At 53.8% G+C, this 17,987-nt stretch overlaps 5 protein-coding genes across 5 annotated transcripts; 3 read left to right on the forward strand and 2 right to left on the reverse strand.

Moving 5' to 3' along the window:
• Positions 1-2,507: 2,507 nt before the first annotated feature.
• ISF_00292 (hypothetical protein) lies at positions 2,508-5,143 on the reverse strand (the record flags this gene model as incomplete). The annotated part of the gene is made up of 2 exons (XM_018843899.1): positions 2,508-4,115; positions 4,997-5,143. The coding sequence occupies 2 exons, from the start codon at positions 5,141-5,143 to the stop codon at positions 2,508-2,510; spliced, it is 1,755 nt and encodes a 584-aa protein (XP_018708349.1).
• A 3,262-nt stretch (positions 5,144-8,405) lies between these two features.
• ISF_00293 (hypothetical protein) lies at positions 8,406-9,508 on the forward strand (the record flags this gene model as incomplete). The annotated part of the gene is made up of 2 exons (XM_018843900.1): positions 8,406-9,196; positions 9,373-9,508. 2 exons carry the CDS (start codon positions 8,406-8,408, stop codon positions 9,506-9,508), a joined length of 927 nt encoding a protein of 308 aa, XP_018708350.1.
• A 2,936-nt stretch (positions 9,509-12,444) lies between these two features.
• Positions 12,445-14,318, forward strand: ISF_00294 (Major facilitator superfamily domain, general substrate transporter; the record flags this gene model as incomplete). Its single annotated transcript, XM_018843901.1, has 2 exons — positions 12,445-14,250; positions 14,304-14,318. The coding sequence occupies 2 exons, from the start codon at positions 12,445-12,447 to the stop codon at positions 14,316-14,318; spliced, it is 1,821 nt and encodes a 606-aa protein (XP_018708351.1).
• Positions 14,319-14,574: 256 nt separating this feature from the next.
• Positions 14,575-15,301, reverse strand: ISF_00295 (DUF757 domain protein; the record flags this gene model as incomplete). Its single annotated transcript, XM_018843902.1, has 3 exons — positions 14,575-14,735; positions 14,794-15,160; positions 15,218-15,301. The coding sequence occupies 3 exons, from the start codon at positions 15,299-15,301 to the stop codon at positions 14,575-14,577; spliced, it is 612 nt and encodes a 203-aa protein (XP_018708352.1).
• Positions 15,302-17,304: 2,003 nt separating this feature from the next.
• On the forward strand, positions 17,305-17,958 carry ISF_00296 (a-Factor sex pheromone exporter; the record flags this gene model as incomplete). Its single annotated transcript, XM_018843903.1, has 1 exon — positions 17,305-17,958. The coding sequence occupies one exon, from the start codon at positions 17,305-17,307 to the stop codon at positions 17,956-17,958; it is 654 nt and encodes a 217-aa protein (XP_018708353.1).
• Positions 17,959-17,987: the final 29 nt, after the last annotated feature.

Genomic DNA, 17,987 nt, shown 5'->3' on the forward strand with positions numbered 1-17,987 from the left:
TTGGCAGGGATGACAAGAGAGGCAAGTCAATACCATTCCCGTTCATTATGCCGGTAGCCAATTCAGTCTCGAACTTTGAGCTTCGGTGTCGTCTTTAGCCACTCTTGACCTCGGTCATCTGGTGCTTTATAATGGTGCCTTGGCAGTCAATGCCTCGTCGTGTTCCAAATTCTATGCAGTGGTGGCCGCGGCATCATCATACAGGAGATACAGAGGAAGGTGCAATCCGAAGTCGCAGTGATGGTTGCGACATAGCTCCGCTCACGGGATTTTGGTGTGGCGACGGAAGACCGGGAAGTTGGTGGTTTCCAATGGGTGACTTGTGGCTGCTTAGCTGCTTGACTTTAAATGCGGGCAACTGGTGAAATAAGGCGCATGTGATGCTGAAGTTGAGATGCAACCTCTTGATTCCGTTAATTGTTATGTGGCTGCTGTTATTTCTGTTGTTGTTCGTCAGCTTTCCCGTTGCCAGAAAAGATTATTCTGCTAGGCGCCAAGGGCAAACGCGACTTTTGCATCCACATACCTAACGACCATATTGTTTTATATGATACTCAATCTAATCGGCATCTTGCCGTTCATCTTCTCATTGTCATCCTCGTATAGCATACTATCGCTCCCCTGTCCACCTGCAGATCTCAACTGCTTGCTCCCTGCAAGACGAAACGAAACGAAACGAAACTAGATGAACCATAAATACACCTCGAGCACACCATTCCCACCTCCAACAAACCACACGACGCCAGCAAACACTGCCAGCATACACTGCCAGCAAACACTGCCAGCTCGACAACCATCATCCACGACTAATTTACACCATAATAAACTACCTATCTTACGCCATGCCCTAGATGCCGCAACCCAACACCACTTGTTGAGCGCAAAAGCTGGCCATGGAGCGCCCTAATCATATTGCGCTGCAACCCTGTGCCCCGCGCCACTGGCAAGACGGGCTGCGTGATGCCTGTGCTGTCAGGGAGAATCAGGCGCCATCGTATCCTTTGCCCAGCAAGTCTCAATCCTGGTACCCAAAACATTATCTGGTTGCGGAGATTCTCAGTTGGGCTCCTGAACCGAACCATGCTTTACATTTCCGTGAACCTGTGCAGATCTCCATGCTACTGCCGCCGCCGACTCAATTTTCCGGATACCTCTTTGGACTCGAAAGCTTGGCTGTCCTCTTGTCGCTTGTGAATCGCACTGCGGCCGCGCCCTCCCCACAACCCATTCATCAACCAACACCACCACTAGTGCCCCTGGCGTCATTGCTCTGCTCACAGCACTGCTACCCCAAGTCGCATATCGCCGACCACGCTCCTCACAAGCCCGCGGGTTCTTATCTCGTCGGATAACAAGAGTCTGGGGGTGGCGCACGAACTCGACTAAGCCTTCCGCCCTGCTGGTTCACCTGCCTAGTCGGGCTGCTTGGCTGTTCAACCTGGACGGACACATCAAACCCCATGCCAAGCTGTGCTTGAGACTCTTGCCAGCGTGCCCTCTTCGTTGCGTGCATCCGAGCATATCTCAGCCCACTACGTCAACAAGTGCGGCGACACTCGATTGCAGCCAAGGAACCCGGGCTTGCGCAGAATATTCAACTCGACTCCTTGATTCCGCGTCGGAGTGCTCCGTGTCGGCAAACTTCCATGGCGTCACTAATCCCATTCATCTCGGAGATTCTCCCCATGATTATGCCCGCCTCCACCCAGGTTACTACGGCCAATGATCTTCAGCCGACCCATCCAACAGTCGAGGGGCCCGTGATAAGGCGTGCTGCAGTCGTCGACCGCTGCGACAAGATGTGCGCCTCTGGTAAGCTCGACACCACCCTTCGCACACGCACAACGCATCACACCACTTGCTGCCCACTCTTTTCGTTGCTTACCCCGGTCCATTCGGACTATTCGTGCCACCTAATGCTACCGCATCTATCCTTGCCCCCTGCCTGACCACGAGGTGTAACTATTTTAAGCAGTTCTCACAACCCGGCCCAAATCTAGCACGCAAGTCCGTCACAATAGCGAACAGGGTGAGTCTCGCCAACGCCTCGGCTAGGCCCTCTCCGAGAGCAACCTGATACGGCCGCACGGGGCTGGACTTGGCTGACCCGTCCCTTTAGATGCCATCATATATGCCGTCTCCGGTACCGGCATCCTGCTTGTGAACGAGGGTTTTGAAGAGGACGAACCGCGACGTCATGCCCTGACTGCCGGTGATTTTGCTTTCGTACCAGCCTGGACAGAACACCAGATTCAAAATGAAACCGACGCTGACCTCGTCCTGGTTGTGATTCAGAGTGGCTCACGCCCAGTTGGCGCCATCCTGACGGATTGGGGAGGTGACGAGATAGCTGCAGACATAGCTAGCGAGTAAGGCTTTCCCAACACTCAGCTTGGGCTGCGGGCTTGCATTATATCATATTCTCATTCCTATGACGCTAGCGACTGGCTTAATCTCTACAAGGTGCTGAGTTGTTCTCGTACGAGCTGGCTCTCGATTGTGACAGGTCAGCCATCCTCGGCAATTATGCACTTTATAATCCTGTTGTAGTCCGACGGCGTGTCAAAAACTTGCGCGTGATCCAGCTGAGGGAACCACAGCACCTCGACCGCTGACTCCGCACCGCCCTCGACCTCGGGCTCCTCCTGCAAGTACCGCGCCACGGCCGGCGCGTTGACGATGATGTCCTTGGCGGCCAGGCTGACGGTCACTCGCCTGCGACCCCCACCGCGTGGCCGCTGCCACAACTGCTCCTTCCAGAGGATGTTGTCGCGCCAGAAGAAGTGCCTTCCGAGAACGGTGGCGACGCCGACGTCGGCGCTGGCAAAGTACCACAGCTGCCACTCTGCCGCGGTCCGCGGCGGCCGCCTCGTGAAGTTGTACGCGACGTGCGGCAGCTGCAGCAGCACGGTGACGGGGTCGACGAGCGTGACCGACCGCACGCGGGCGCTCAGCGCGGCGTCCTCGGCGGTCAGCAGGTGCGTGGTCGGCACGGACCCGTATGAGTGCGAGACGACGGCGAACGCGTCCCAGCCGTGAGCGTCGACGATGGCGGCAATGGCGGCGAGGAAGGCGCGCCGGTCGAGAGGCGGCGCGGTCAGGCGAAATGAGATTGGCAGCATCTCAACGGCGATGAGGCGGATGTCATTGCCGCTGCTGCCGCGGCGGGAGGACTTGGCACGGGCGGCTTTGATGAGGTCGAAGAGGAAACGCAAGTAGGTGAGCAGACCGACGCCAATACCGTGGAAGAAGACGATTGGCAGCGGCGGTGACGACGACGACAAAGACGAAGATCCGCCAGGCTCCGCACGCGCTGTTGCTGCTGCGCTGTTGGACGCCGTCGTCGTCGCAGGCCCGTAGTACCAGTACCCCAGGCCCGGCGCCGGCGACCTGCGCCGGCATAAGAGTTCTTGCGGTCGCGGGGGGAAAGTCGCGCATACGTCCGCGTTGCTGCTGCGGGCATAGAAGCGAAATCCGTGGGCGCGCAGCAGTGCACAGGTAAGGGCATCGACGAGCGCGATGACAGCGTACCACGCAAGGCCGCGGTACGCCGTCACGATGGGGTCCAGCGTCAGCCGCAGGCACCGTGCCGGTCCGCGGCCCTCCGCGAAGCGGTGTCCGACGGCGTCCTCGAGCCCGGCCACGTACCCGTTCAACTCCTCACTCAGCGGCCCGTTCACGTCGTCGTTATCGGTCTCGAAGAAGGCCCAGAGGAGAAACTCGCGGACGTTGTCGCGGCGGATGTCGTCGAGCGGCGCGCCGAGGAACCACCCGCGGAGGTAGGCGTCCGGCTCGCGTGCGTGCGTGACGCATCGCCGGAAGAGCGCCCGCCGCTCAGCCGGGGTGAGGGCGGGTACGGGGTGCGCGGGGCGGGCGCTGGCGGCGTGGCGCAGATGTGGCCGGTATATGAGGGTGTAGAAGAGGGCCTCGGCGAGGAGGAGGACAGCGAGGACGGCTTTGGCGGTGCGGCGCGCGGAGGAGTCGTGGGCAAGGAGGGCGAGGAGGCTTAGGGCGTAGAGCAGCGGCGTGAAGCGAAAGAGAAGCACGGAGACTTGAATGAGCGCCCATTCGGGCGGCGAGTTGCCAATCATGGCATGTAGACGTGAGGGACGGGTCTAGTTTCAGGAGAGGTTGAACATCCGAGGTGGGTGTTAGTAGTTTGGACACTAGCTCGATGCCCCTGGCTGATCTGTCATTGCATGTGGAACATCTCTTCTTCCAGGAAAAAAAAATTAATTGCCATGAATCGCACGTCTTAGTGTGAGATTAACAGGAAGGCGCTGTGGCATGTTGTAATGTAGCTGTGCGGAGGGAGAAAAAAGTGTCGGCAATTGCTGTGTGATCCGGTGTTTGGTCACTGACCAACAGGCAGGCGCCGGCGTCGCCCGTTACAGCTAAGTAAGTTGTCTACCTCTCGCGACGAATTGAGCAGCTTTACTTTTTTTTTTTTTCAAGGGTTCTTCCTGTTTTTTAAACCGTTTTGCGCATCAAGCACCAATCCCTCGTCTTGTCAATTAGCGAAGAGTATTTCAAGTTCACGGCTCTCGGGTAGCCCGTCAGCTGCTAATCATGACAGAATACGTATACATGGGTGCATAGCTTGGGTAGAACAGGTCGCCGTGCCACGTTCCCTCCAATGTAAAAAATCTTAATCTTCCCAACCTTGGCTGTTGCAACGCGACCACTCGCAGTCGCCGTGTTGCGCTTCTCGCGCTCTGCCACAAGAACCGCTCTCAACTTGCTGGCCGACTGACCTCTAACCTATGCAAATAAAAGTGCCGGGCGTAATAAATAAAGTCACGTTAAGTGAAGTGTATCCCTTCCACTGCCTAATAGAATGAAACAAGAGAAAATGTAGCAACGATGAGTAACGGTGCTGTGGTCGGGCAAGCATAAACATCGACACCGCCAGGGCAGCAACAAGTACGCAGCCCATAAAAAGCTTTGAAGCGTGGCCAATATGCTTTGCGCCTGGATCAACGACAGAGGCACCTACTTCTTTGTCCCAGGCTCGAAGAACCTCATCGGCTGTCGAGTGCTGCCTCTTCCAGCATGCCAGGATCACGTTGCCTCCTACTACTTTCGTCACGTCTGGGTACTTTTCGTCGTTGAAAGCATCGGCGATCTCCCTCTCGTAAGCCATCCTCTCCTCTATTGTCTCTGGTGCACCTGGCGTTGATCGGAAGGGCCAGAGCCCTGTCATGATGGTGAAAAAGAGGGAGCCAAGCCCAAATACGTCGAGAGCTGGTGTTGAAGCGGTTTTGAAGGCAGGGTGGTAGAAGGGGCCGTCGGGGAGGCAGCCTCCATCTAGACCTAATTCATCGCACGTAGACCCGCCAAAGTCACAAATCAATAAATCACGAGACCCTGCTGTTGTTTCGTGCACGAGAACGTTCCTGGGGCGAGGATCGGAGTGAACAACGCCGCGGCTGTGGATAGAGGAGATGGCTTCAGCCAATTGTCGGCACCATACCATCCGTTGGCGCAGGAGAATGGAAGGGTGGTGACTGTCCAAAAAAGCTTGGAGATTGCTGTGGCTTGCTTTTCCAAGCAGTATCCTGCGACCTTGTTGACCGAGATATCTGGAAGGATCAGCACATGAATGTGAGAACGAATGGCTTTGTGATGATCCCTACTTTACAATTCGTGGATGTTGCCCAAGTCTTTCGAGGATAAGTGGCTCCACAGAAAAGCAAACGTCGACCTTTTCGGAAAGCTCTTCATTCTGAAAGGTGATTGGCTGTTTGAGGACAACTTCAGGACTGACTGGCTCAATCGTACTCGTGGAACCGAGATTTTCCATTGTGTCCGTCCTTGCTGAGGTGGTTGGGAATTGTAGAGCAAGGGTTGGCGGCAAGGAGGTTGTCTGGCTATGCTCTATAGGCCGTCGGCTTTGGGATAAATATTGTTTCGTATTTAGCCAGCCTGTCTCAGAACCCCTTATTTCCTGGTCTACTTTACATTTCATACTAATAATCATCATCATAATATGGCCGTTTGTTCAAGTTCTTTTTCATCTACCCTTTCCTGCTATTTCTGTTTAGAAATAAGCTACGGAGAGGCGGGAATCGTGTCTTGTAGTCCTGTGACTTGATTTTTTGTCATTGTCAAGCACAGTGTTTCTGTTTCATCAACAAAACACAATAGCAAATATTCTTCATTATTTCCGTCTCGGCCAGTCCTGACTGGGGTTCCGGTGTGCGAAGAGGACACCTGTGAGAGTGGCTAACAGCTCCTCTTCTGAAGTCAGCCGGAAGGGAAGATCTACCGACTCTGGCACGATAACTCACAATTTCCCGGGCCACAGGTGCGGCAAGTGTACCTGCCACACGCAGCCTAGAGCCCATCTGTATAACTGTCACCTGGTGACCCGGTTCATTCTGTTCTGTGCAAGGGTCAAATTTGAAGGTCACTGGCGGGCCGACAGTGCCGCAAGAATAGATCTTGAACTAGACGTAGTTTTTGCACATGTTATCACAGTAGTTCGTTGGGTGAGGTCCAGAGTGCTGATCTCGTAGAGGGGTGAATAGGCTCACGCTAATTGTAGTTTAATAAGGTATGATACCGGCTTGGTCACAAGAGGGGTATACCTGCAGTTCTTATACGCGAGTGAGCGAGGCGAGAAGTTGATATGGGCTGAAGAGGGGGAATTCACCCCATAGACACCACACGATAGCTGTAAGACAAGTGGTTTCTATTCATATTTGCGTGACTGATAAACCGTAGGAATAGGCTGCATACGCACATGCCACACGCCCACCCGCTCCTCCGGGTGTGGTGTGACTACCAGAGCTGATGGGCTCATCTTAGAGGACGAGTTGAAGTTTGCTTGGCAGCGGAAAGGAAACGGGGTCGGAAATAAAAGATAGAGTAAATGCCCCATTAGCTTAACGGGCTGTGCGTAGTGGCGATGAATAAAGTGAATAAAGAGGCAACGACGTCGTCGTCGAAGATTGTGAGTGAAGAATCGCGGTGGGCGATGGTTGTTTATCTAGATATGAAAAACATCGCCCACGATAGCAACCACCTATATTCTCCCCATCACAGTAGACGTGCTAACTAACAAGTCTTTTATGTAGAAACTACTACATAACACGTATCGCAGCCACGGCGTGTTTCAACTGGCTTCTGCCTGTTGACTTGGCGAGGCTGGGGAGGCTAGCCTGTAACACTTTGCCTGCTCTAAACCACTAACAAGTGTATGTAGTTTAGCTGGGTGAGAATACTACGCTTCTAGCCATATAATAGACATTGATCTATTGTTATCATTGAGAGTTATGATTTATAGTAATATATATCTGTAATAAGTACCAATCACTGGTGATGGGAATAGAAAGCTAGGGAAGAAAAGGCACGCACTTCAGCCGTGGCCCATCCTTGCAGCGGATAGCGATGTAGAGTACTAGTAATCATCGCCGAGAGTAGGAGGGGTTGTTGCCTCAGATTACCTCCAGTTGGGTCGGTGATGATCAGCGAATACGCATTGTTGTACCCCCCCCGTCAGAAGGGGAAGTTTTCTCACAGATGAAGGCGGCCTGCCAATCTCTGCCCGCTCTGCCTATCCCACGTTTTCAAGGCAGCCTAGTGCCAAATCTTACCCGATCGGCTAAATGATTGCTCCGAGGATAAGTTAAACATTAAAGACTTCAGATAAGTGGGGGTTTTACAACCTGGAAAGGGAGTCAATTAAGAAAGCCTCGCCTCCACAGAGTTATTCTGGTTGTTTATTGCTACAGGAGGGAGGTTGTCTCGTGGTGAAAGAGGGGCAGTTTTTTCACATGTTGTCGTCGGTCGGGTGGTTGTCCCTCTATAAATAAATAAAACACACTTGGCCCCTGTCGGGGTAGATCTATGAGTCATGTTGCGATTTTCCTAGATTTACTTGAAATTGTAGAAAATAAAGTGTGCCAGGAAAGGATCATGTGTCCTTGTCCTTCTTCTGTCTATCCGTGCTAACTAACACTAATTATGTAATTTGGAGAAGGGCAAGATTGTTGGTGGCAAGGCCTTTGCCACCTTTTCAACTTGAAAGTGCACCGACCGATCTTACCCGCGGGTGATTGGATGTTTTCCAGCCCCTTACTATAAATGGCTAAGAAGAATGTCAAACAAAAGAAAAGAAACGTTAGAGATCTTGTCTGAGACGGGCTTCGCGGCGTGATGGGCCGGGTAGCACCAGGTTCCATCCAGCCACTGTGTCCAACAACGCAATAACGTCATCATCTCAAGCGTTGCAACCTTTTTGACTCTGTATATAGCCTTTTTCCTCCTGCTTGCTGTCGCGTGATTAGTCTCAACTGCAATTCATTTCCTTCTACTTAGTGGCAGCTGCAGAGGAATTTCCGAGACGCACAAACAAACACGCACGCATACGCATTCGCACACGGCCACGTTAGCTCCTCACCATGGCGGACAAGTACGTCTTGCGCGTCACCGCAGGGAGCAGCTACGATGAGTCTACACACGTCGAGGTGCCCGTGAACCGGCCTGAGACTGTGCGCGTAGCTGGCACACATGCTGTCGTCGAGCTCAACGTTCGCGTGCAGGGGTACGCCGGCCTACCGCGCGGCTCCCCGTCCACATCGCCGTACTTTGCCGCCGAGCCGCACGCCAGCAACCGGGACCAGTACAGTATCAGCTTCCGCTTCACCCCGACTCGGTCCTCCTCCCCGACCCCTTCCTCCTCATCCACCACCTCCCTCTCCTCCTCCTCGTCCGCCAGTACCGCCTCCTCCTCGGGCATATCCGGTGTCGACCTCCAGTTCGGAAATGACTTTGACCGCCCCATCCGGGACCGTCTCCCTCCCGGCTTCAACTTTGCCCTGCGCATCGTCCGCCGGTGGATCGACCCGGGCCTCGAGGGCGATGCCTACGCAGACCGCCCCCACCTCTACGGCCCCGCGCTCAGCTCCTTCAACGTGCTCCAGCTTGGCGAGGGCGAGCACGACCCGGCCCGCGGCGGCCTCTGGTTCGAGGAGGGCGGCGATGGAGCGGCAGCGCTAGGTCTGCCGAACAAGGGCAAGGAGCGCATGAAGTGGGCGCTGACCGGCGCCAACAAGGAGCGCTTCGTCTTTGAGTACGGCAAGACGTACGGGCTCGACTTCTTCAACCCCTATCTTGATTTTGCCAACCTCGCCTTGCGGCTGCCCGGCTTCCAGGTCAGCATCGCCAGCTTGTGGGACGGCCAACCACTCCGGTACGTGTGATTTTCCTGCTGTACTTGTGCTGCCTTTTGTATGCTTCTGCGCTCTGTTTTCCTTTCCAACTTTCCAGTACAAGATACAGTCACCGTTCATTTTCTTTGTCTCCCTTGCATGACTTAACCTTTTTCGTTTTCTTTCTCAGGTCCGATAGGCGCTCACATCGACTTAGATACGTGCTGCGCAACAAAGCGACCGGGCACGTCTACCTCGTTGTCCTCTTTAGCCTCTTCCTGCGCGAAGATGTCAACGACGATGGCACACTCAAAGAAGGTGCGAAGGAGCACGTGATTGAGTATTGCAGCTGAGAGTAAATCGGCGACCTCGGGGGCGATATACTTGGCGTCAGTGAAGCTGCCGCGGACGACCATGGCGTTACTGAGAAGATATGACCGCAGATTGTGTGGATTGGCTGATAAAAGGGAATATAAACATGCATAAGTATAGACAGGTATAGTGTAATAGCATACAAATTTGACTTACAAGCACTGCCCCGTGAGATGCTATGAGTTTTGTTACACCATAGCGCGCGTGCGCTGCCGGTTACACCATCGCGTACCTACAAGCCTGAATCATAACGTGACGAATTTCGGTGCGAGTATCACCACCTTGAGCAAACTTTTGGGGGCGCACGCAAATAGAAATAAGGACGCCGCCCGAGATGAGGCAGCCTGGGGCTGAAGGCATCTACTTCCCCTACTCTGTTCGAATCAAGTTCACAATAGATTGCCTACCACCATGACATCGACGGCAGGGGTATCCAATACGGCACATACAGTGCCCATGACCACGCAGCCACTGGTCTGCCCCGCGCCGGTATTGACGGCAGATTTTGATCACTGTAGCGTCCCAGGAGGGCTTGAACTATGGCGAAATTGGGGTTATTATTCGCCCGGCATCTGCTTCATCGACTACGTGGCACTATGCACCCAGACCGTGGAGCCGTCATCAGCCGGATGGTCGATTGACAAGGACGAAACTGCAGTGCGATGCGTACCAGTGTAAGCAAGGCGCAGTTTGAATTAGAAGGCGGTTGGGCTGCAGCAGCTAACCATATCCAGAGGATACGAATGCAACGACAAGACGGCCGACCAAAGGTACGCCATATCGCTCTACAATGATATGACACTCTCTGCTCCAGCATTTGAAATCAGGTGGCGCAGCGGGGATGTCAACGGACAATTCAGCCAAGCGTCCACGCTCCCACCGAGCTCGTCGGAACCGACGTCAGCGAGATCTACGGGGTCAACAGGGAGCGGCAGCTCAACCGCTTCGTCCACACTTGCGGGAGCAGCGCACAGAGCAGGAGATATGTCACCGGGCAAAATAGCCGGAGTTGTGATTGGTGTTGCGGTAGCCATGTGTGCGGGCTTAGCAGCTGCACTTGTCATGCACTTTCGGCGAAAACAAGGTTTTGCAAAGGCGCAGCCGAATGCCAAAGCGGGCAGAAGCCATAGTGAAGCTGCAGAACTTGGGACCGCAGCTATTTCTGAGGTGCAAAGTGAGGCGGTGGCCAAAGAGCTGGCAAGCAATCGACCGAAGCAGTATGACGACCATATCGCGCTTAACTCAGAGCCTGTGGAATTGCCGGGCGACCAGAGACCTCAGTTGCTGTCTTGACTGACTCGACTGACAAGACAAGAGTTGAGAGCTGGGGGATTTAGCAGACGTTGTGCAAGCCAGGCTGTAATAAAATTCGGATAGTTTGGAAGTGTAATGGAATGCGGAGCACTTAGTTCGATGGTTATTCCCGAGGAACGAACGCCGACATTTTCACCGGTGTGCTTGTGGGTATCTGCTGGAGACGCCAAGATAGCTCATGAAAACTAGGACGTAGACGAGGGAGTGGCTCCGCCGAATTGCGTAAAGCAAATGTAGTTTCAGCCGTGACTTTCGAAATGATCGGAGGCAGATGGTCATCCACAGGAGGGAGACCAGGATGGTGTACTGGGCTAGGACAATCCCAGCCCACTGGATTCCTTGGCATGGGCACAACCGGGAATAACGATGATAGAGTGGGACGCGGCACTTGGGCAAGGCAGATGTCGCAGCGAGCCTTTGGTCTAGTGGAATTGAGGTTGCGCTTGTTTGAAGGTTTGTTTAGTCCGCTGGAAAACTGTCTTTCGCACTGAACGGAATGATGTGTCGTCAGATCCGCCGCATGGCTGCTTTGCTTTTCCCATCTTGGCAAATGTCAGTTCTGTGGACAGAAATGATGGGAAGAGGGGAAAAATCGCTCGTTATTCCCGGGGGGCTAGACCCTGAGGCGTTGAAGCCAAGACCATGCAATTTTCATTAGCTTCGAGTTGGCTTCTTCTTCTTCCGCGGTGAGGGCGGGGCTGCTGTGCGGTCAATGACCCCGTGGCTTATCATCGTGGTCCGTAAGGCGGTGGCCTAGAACGGGCTGATTTGGGGCGCGGCAGGGTAGAAGGCCGGGATGTGCCATTTTCGCTTCTCTTCGGGCTATAATCGGCACGACTGATAGACATCACGAGCGCCGCCTAAACAGCCCACGAGAAAGAAGAGCGCAGAGGCTTGTCCGTCATCGGTGCGGATAAAGGGTGAGTGAGACAAGCAGCGGGCACGCAATTGTTGGGCAGACTTTGGGGCGGCTAGGTTGACTGGATGGTAATTGGGTGATGGAGACGGGGTATTTCGTATAACTAGCGGAAGAAGATGAAGCGGAGGACAAGAAGAGACAAGGCTTGGAGGGAGCAAATTGGGATGGTGAGACAAGATGGGTGGGATAGGATGATAGGAAGAAGGCGCCGTTTGCAGGGACACGTTTCAGCGGAAGGTCAAGGCCCACCCGAGCTGGCGAATTGCGTGGAGGTTGCAGGCGGCCCCAGCACCGGACAAAACTGCGTCGTTATTCCCGACAAGCTTTTTCGTCATCCCGGGGTTGTAGTGGGCTTCGTCAGGGCTGCTTCGCCCTCTGCTTGGTCTGCTTAGCACCAGCGGCCCCCAGCCTAGTCCCGTATTACGAGGGAATCCAACTGACTATTCATTTATTTTGCAGTCATGTCTCTTCCAACCCCGGCCCGACGCTCGAAAGCGGTCTTTTCCCTCGGCCGCCCACTCGGATCGGCTGCCCCGGAGTGATTTGGGGTCATTTGTCATATCATGGCCCTGGCTCGCACATTATTCTCTCCGTTCCCTGCTTCAATACCAGTCTCATAACACGTCGAGTTCAGCGGCTGCTTGCTGTTGTGCTGCCGCTGCTTCCCGGTTGATGTCACCAAGCATGGCTCAACAACAGACCACGCCTTTGGGTGATGTGCTGCCGCTGCGCCACATCGCTGGCACTGGCAGCTCGATCCTAGATCAACCGCAAGGGAAAACATCAAGAGCAGAACGGGTGGTCGATTCCTCGACCCCCATCCTCCATCTCTATCTCGACTTCGACACGCCGCTGCCGTCGCCGCCGTGGCCCCCGCGCCAGACTCCCGGAACCAGCATACCACGCTGTCCAGACCTTCGCGCCTACACCTCACCACTAGAATGGAGTCCGGCGCGCAAGAGCGTCCTGCTCGTGCTGTCCTGCCTCGCCACGTTCCTCACCGCCTATACCGCTGGCGCATACTCGCCGCCCGCTGGCCTCATGGCTGCTGATTTTGGCACTTCCCGCACTGCCGTCATGGCCGGCATCACCACCTTCTGCGCTGGTTTCGGCTTCGCACCTATGGCGCTCGCGCCGCTCTCCGAGGCCTGGGGCCGCTACCCCATATTCGTCGTCGCCGGTTGCGTCTACCTCGTCTTCCAAGTCTTGTGCTCTGTCATGCCCCACGTCGCCGGCATGCTCGTGTGCCGGCTTTTTGTCGGCGTGGGCGCGTCGGTGTTTAGCGCGGTCGTCGGGGGTGTCATTGCGGACCTCTGGGGTAAGGAGGACAGGAACACGCCCATGGCGCTGTTCAGCGGCTCCGTGCTCCTGGGAACGGGGGCTGGCCCGCTGGTCTCGGCGGCGCTGATTGACATCATCAAAGATCGCACGAGGGCGTGGCAGTGGACATTTTGGCACCAGGTCATCATGGATGCGGTCCTTGTGGGCTTTCTTATTGTCTTTTTCAAGGAGAGTCGTGCGTCTGTCCTGCTCACTCGGAAAGCCAAGATTTTGAATGCCTGGTATGTCAAGTTGGAGGAGGCGGGAGTGTGCGGCGTCTGGATCTGCTTGGAAAACGTCAACGTAGCCTCTTCCTCCGAAGTGTGGCTATCCCAGAGTCGTGACTCATACTCCGATGACGCAGACCGTCCAGCGGAACCTCAGACACAATCGCTACAGCTTCGTCGCGTCCGTTGGGTCGTGAAGGCGGATGAGCTGCGTCCTACTCTCAAGGACCTAGTCACTACCTCCATCGAAAGACCATTCGCTCTCCTCTTCACGGAACCAGTAGTCTTTTGCTTTTCGCTTTGGGCGGCCTTTTCTTGGGGTGTGCTGTACCTTTCCTTCTCGGTCGTGCCTTTCCTGTACAATGGAGACTTGGACATGTCAAGTCGCGTGTACATCTCTATGATGGCTGCGACCGCCGTGGCGACCATCACTGGCGTCTTTCAAGAACAGCTTCTTAAACATCCATCTTGGAAGAGCATCGAAGCTGGGGGCCGCCCTACGGACTCCAGGTTCTGGCGGCTCATGCGCCGCAAATTCCCTGCCGAAGCACCGGAGTCGAGACTGTACTTTGCATGCATCACGGCCATGCTCCTGCCCGCTGGTCTGTTCATCGGATTCCTTTGTCCGAACGACTGGAAGGCCTATGCCCAAGCAATTGGCCTAGGCTTCGCGCTCTGGGGTATTTATTCCGTCTACCTTGCCACATTCAACTACCTCGCAGACACCTACCATGTCTATGCGTCTTCTGCCTTGGCTTCTCAGAGCCTTTGTCGCAATCTGTTGGGAGGAGCTTTCCCTCTCATTGCCACGCCGCTGTTCCGCAATCTAGGTACACGGGCGGCGGGTGGTATGCTCGGTGGCATTGGCACGGCGCTGACCGTGATTCCGTGGGTGCTCGTCTTCTTCGGACAGCGAATTCGCGCGAGGAGTAAAATCGCCATCGTAAGTTGCACCGGTCCCTATTCAATGGTAGGATCAAGCTAACGATTTCCCAGTCTCTTCAGAAATAACAAAGTGGAAATTTACACAAATACCAGATACTCTGGCTTGCATTTTCATCTTAGCTTTCTTTTTTCTTTTCCCTCTGATAGTTTTGCATAGCATGGTGTTTCAACAAAAGACAAATCATAAAGTGCAACAACAGGTCGCCAGAGTTAACTGGCAATTGGTTTCATTGGTGAGATATAATGTGATTCTCTAAACTTTTGAGTATCCGATTCTATTTTGGTTGTATCCCAAAGTACAATCGGTCCACATCCCAGCTCCTTATTTGCCCTTGGCCTTTTTGGCCTCAGTCCTTTTGGCCTCAACCTCTTTGTCTTTGGCCTCAAACTTTGTTCTTCTCTCCTCCGCCTTTGTGAAGATGTCGTCATTGTATTTCAACCTGTTGCGGGCAATTTCGATAGCATAGAACTGCATGCGGGGGACTAAATGACGACAATTAGAAACGCCTTTTCACCTCTCTTTTCAGATTTACCTGCTCACCGAGAATAGTGTTGTCCTGATCGTACGTGTCCTTGGCACTGACACGTAGTATGGTGCCAAAGTTGTAGTCCTGTATCTTCTTCTCATACGACATGAGGAACTTGCGCCACCGCTCCTTGCCCGTCTTGCTCTTCATTTCGTCCTCATTGATTACCTTAGGGTCGACCTCAGGAAAGTCCCTCCTGAAGTGCTCGTAAATCTCATCGTCCAGCTTGGTCAGGCGTCCGGTGGAGGCAGGTTGGGCCTCGAGAATTCGCCAGTGTGCTTTCAGGTACTTCACAGCTTTGACGGCGAACTGCTTCTCTATCTGCTCGTCGTGATTAGCTCGGCTCAACTTCTTTAGGCGGGACGGAGAGGCAATTGCTGTCTGCGCTATGGGAGTGACATCATGCCCCTCCATGAAGGTTTTTTTTTTTCGACCTACATCTTCCATGTTGCCAGCATCCTCGGCATTGAAGCCCGCGGGGATGCGGCTCCCGGTCAAGGACATGCTCTCCATAGGATCCATGGCTGTTTGTCGTTCCTCCGTGCTGTTGTGAATAAAGAGTCCCGTGTGATTTGAAGTCGAAATCTTTCGAATCGCAAAATCTGGATGTGGGGGCTCGAGGCGAGTTGAAAGTGGGATGGAGGGGCAGTTGCTATATCTACAGTGCGAAACTGTGCTGCACTGTACGGCCCGGTGAAGCTTCTCGGCTCTACTAAGTTACTGGCGGCATCTAGAGGCATCCATCTGCTCAGGGTACCTAAGATTCTGAGCAGTAACTCAATTACATGCGTAATTCGGAAAGAGGGAATCCGTTGACCACAATTCAATGCTCGAAACAGATGGCCAAACATCGCCGTGATCAGACAGGAAATAGGCCGGGATCGCAGAAGCCAAGCTACATTACATAGGTAAGTAACTAGCATTTTCGGCGCGGCGGCTTCGGCATGCGGCCTCGCGTGACACTCTCATTTGTTTTTGCTTGTTTTGCGTCTTTCTTAATGAGTTGAGTGAACGGACATTTCACACCCATCCCAGCTTGGATGGCAAGCAGCTGTCTCGGGTGCAACAATTTGACCAAGAACCACTGCCTTAATCTGTATGCATATTTTGTGTAGCACACCCGAGTACTTGATGAACTAGGTACCCGCCCTCGCGCGTTAGATTATCTCCGAGAGCTGGTGTAACACTATTTACTGTATTGTCTGATGTGTGGCACCTCTTCCTCTCTTCAACGCTCTCCGTATAGAAGTACCTCGAGTGACATTGACATTTTGTGACTGCTAACGCCCTTCTACTGCAGGCAGCTTTGGACTGCATACTCCATCGACGCCAGGGATAGGATTTTGTGGGTGCTATACTCATTGACGAAATCAGTATTGGAGGGACACAGACAGTGGGATCAAGCCAAAAGTACAAGCAGATCTCCCTTGCATTATGCCCGATAAGCATCGGCGTCTAACATCGACTGTTCCCGATTGTCTCATCACGCATGCCTGTCGGCACAGATGCGTCAGCCGTTGGGCATCACAGATCGCTTGTCCGAGTAAGTTGCTTGCCGATGTAATGAGACATATAGAAGAGCACCCGATTAAGAATTTCGCAGTCTATTTCTACTTTCTGCTCATCTTACTTAAAGATATGCTGGCAAGCAACTGAGACCCTTGCAGTTGGCGTTGCTGTGTCTGGTGGTCCGAGCGCAGCACAATAGCAAGCAACGCCATTGAAACAAACAACTCTTGCTTTTCCAAGTATTTGATGCCGCTCCGGGTAGTTACAATCACTCTCCCTCACGATACAGAGCCACACGGAACAAAGAGACGACCGTTCTGGTCTCATTACCGCCATGAAGAAAGGGGTGTGGCTGACGGGTCTGCCCGCCCGCTTGGTGGTTAGGCGCGAGACCTCCTCGTCGCGCCCGTCAACACCATTCATCACAAGACACCGTTCGACGGTGATGATGCTCAGCATATTTTCTTCAAGATGAGGGATCAGGACGATGAAAGTAGTGACACCGAGTCGATCTCTCGTTCTGCATTTGTTACTGCGCTTCTCAACGAACGCCCGCGATGGAGGCACTTGTTTGCCTTCACGACCAGGCAGCACCTGAGCTATCTCGGCGCCGCGTGCGTCTCATCTGCAGCTGCAGCTGCCTTACGCACAACTCTATCAATAGTACTTGGGAAAGTATTTGACATCGTCGCAGAGGTTGGAAGCGGCCAACTTGCGAATGCACAAGCCTTGGCCCTGGTGTCGCAATACTGCGTCACACTGGCCGCTATGGGCGCCGCTCAATGGATCATCAATTCGTCATTCTTGGCACTCTGGCTCAGATTTGGAGAGATCCAGGCCAAAAGTATACGCCATGCTTTATTTCCAGGCCTTATGAAGATGCGACGTGCCTGGATTGACTCACTACCTCATGGCACAACAGGGCTTGTCGCGTCGATCCAAAGGTGAGCTGCCTCCCGGCCTGAATACAGCGTGACTCGCTTACCCTTCCTGACAGAACAACACACGAAGTCCAGATGGCCACATCTCAAGCCTTTGGCTACCTTGTTGCGGATATCCTCACAGCATTTGCTTCGCTCGCCATTGCCTTTTGGGCATCGTGGAAGCTCACTCTGGTCCTCCTCGCGACGCTGCCGCCATCTCTCATCCTGTTAGCACTGACGGGTCGCAAAATTCAGCCAGCCATCACAAAGCAAGCCTCTCATCTAGACTCGGCCTCCAGAGTGCTCGCGGCGTCTGTCAGTGGCATCGACCTTGTCAAGCTCTGCAACGGCTATGCCTATGAAGTCCGCAAATACACCACGCATACTAGGCATGCTGCCAAACAGTATCGCATCCAGACTTTCCAAAATTGTATACAAATTGGATATACTACCTTCTGGGCTGTGGCAATGTTTGCCGTTGGATTTTGGTACGGACTGGCTCTCGTTCAGCAGGGTATACCACCAGGGAATATTCTGACAACATTTTATGCCGTTCTGACAACACTTCAAGGCGTCGAGTCATTGTTACCAAATTGGCTCGTGTTCCAGAGAGGAATGAGTGCCGGCCAGGTATTGCTCGCGCTACAAGTCGAGGTGGCAGAAGCCACCAAGGAAGACGCCGACACTGTCCGACCTAGCTATTTTGTGGGCGCTGTTGATATCAAAGAGGTTTTCCGCACACTATGATACTTATTACAACTGATTACTAATGATAG

The sequence above is a fragment of the Cordyceps fumosorosea genome (genome assembly GCF_001636725.1).
Source record: "Cordyceps fumosorosea ARSEF 2679 chromosome Unknown scaffold_1, whole genome shotgun sequence".
Taxonomy (NCBI): Eukaryota; Fungi; Ascomycota; class Sordariomycetes; order Hypocreales; family Cordycipitaceae; genus Cordyceps; species Cordyceps fumosorosea.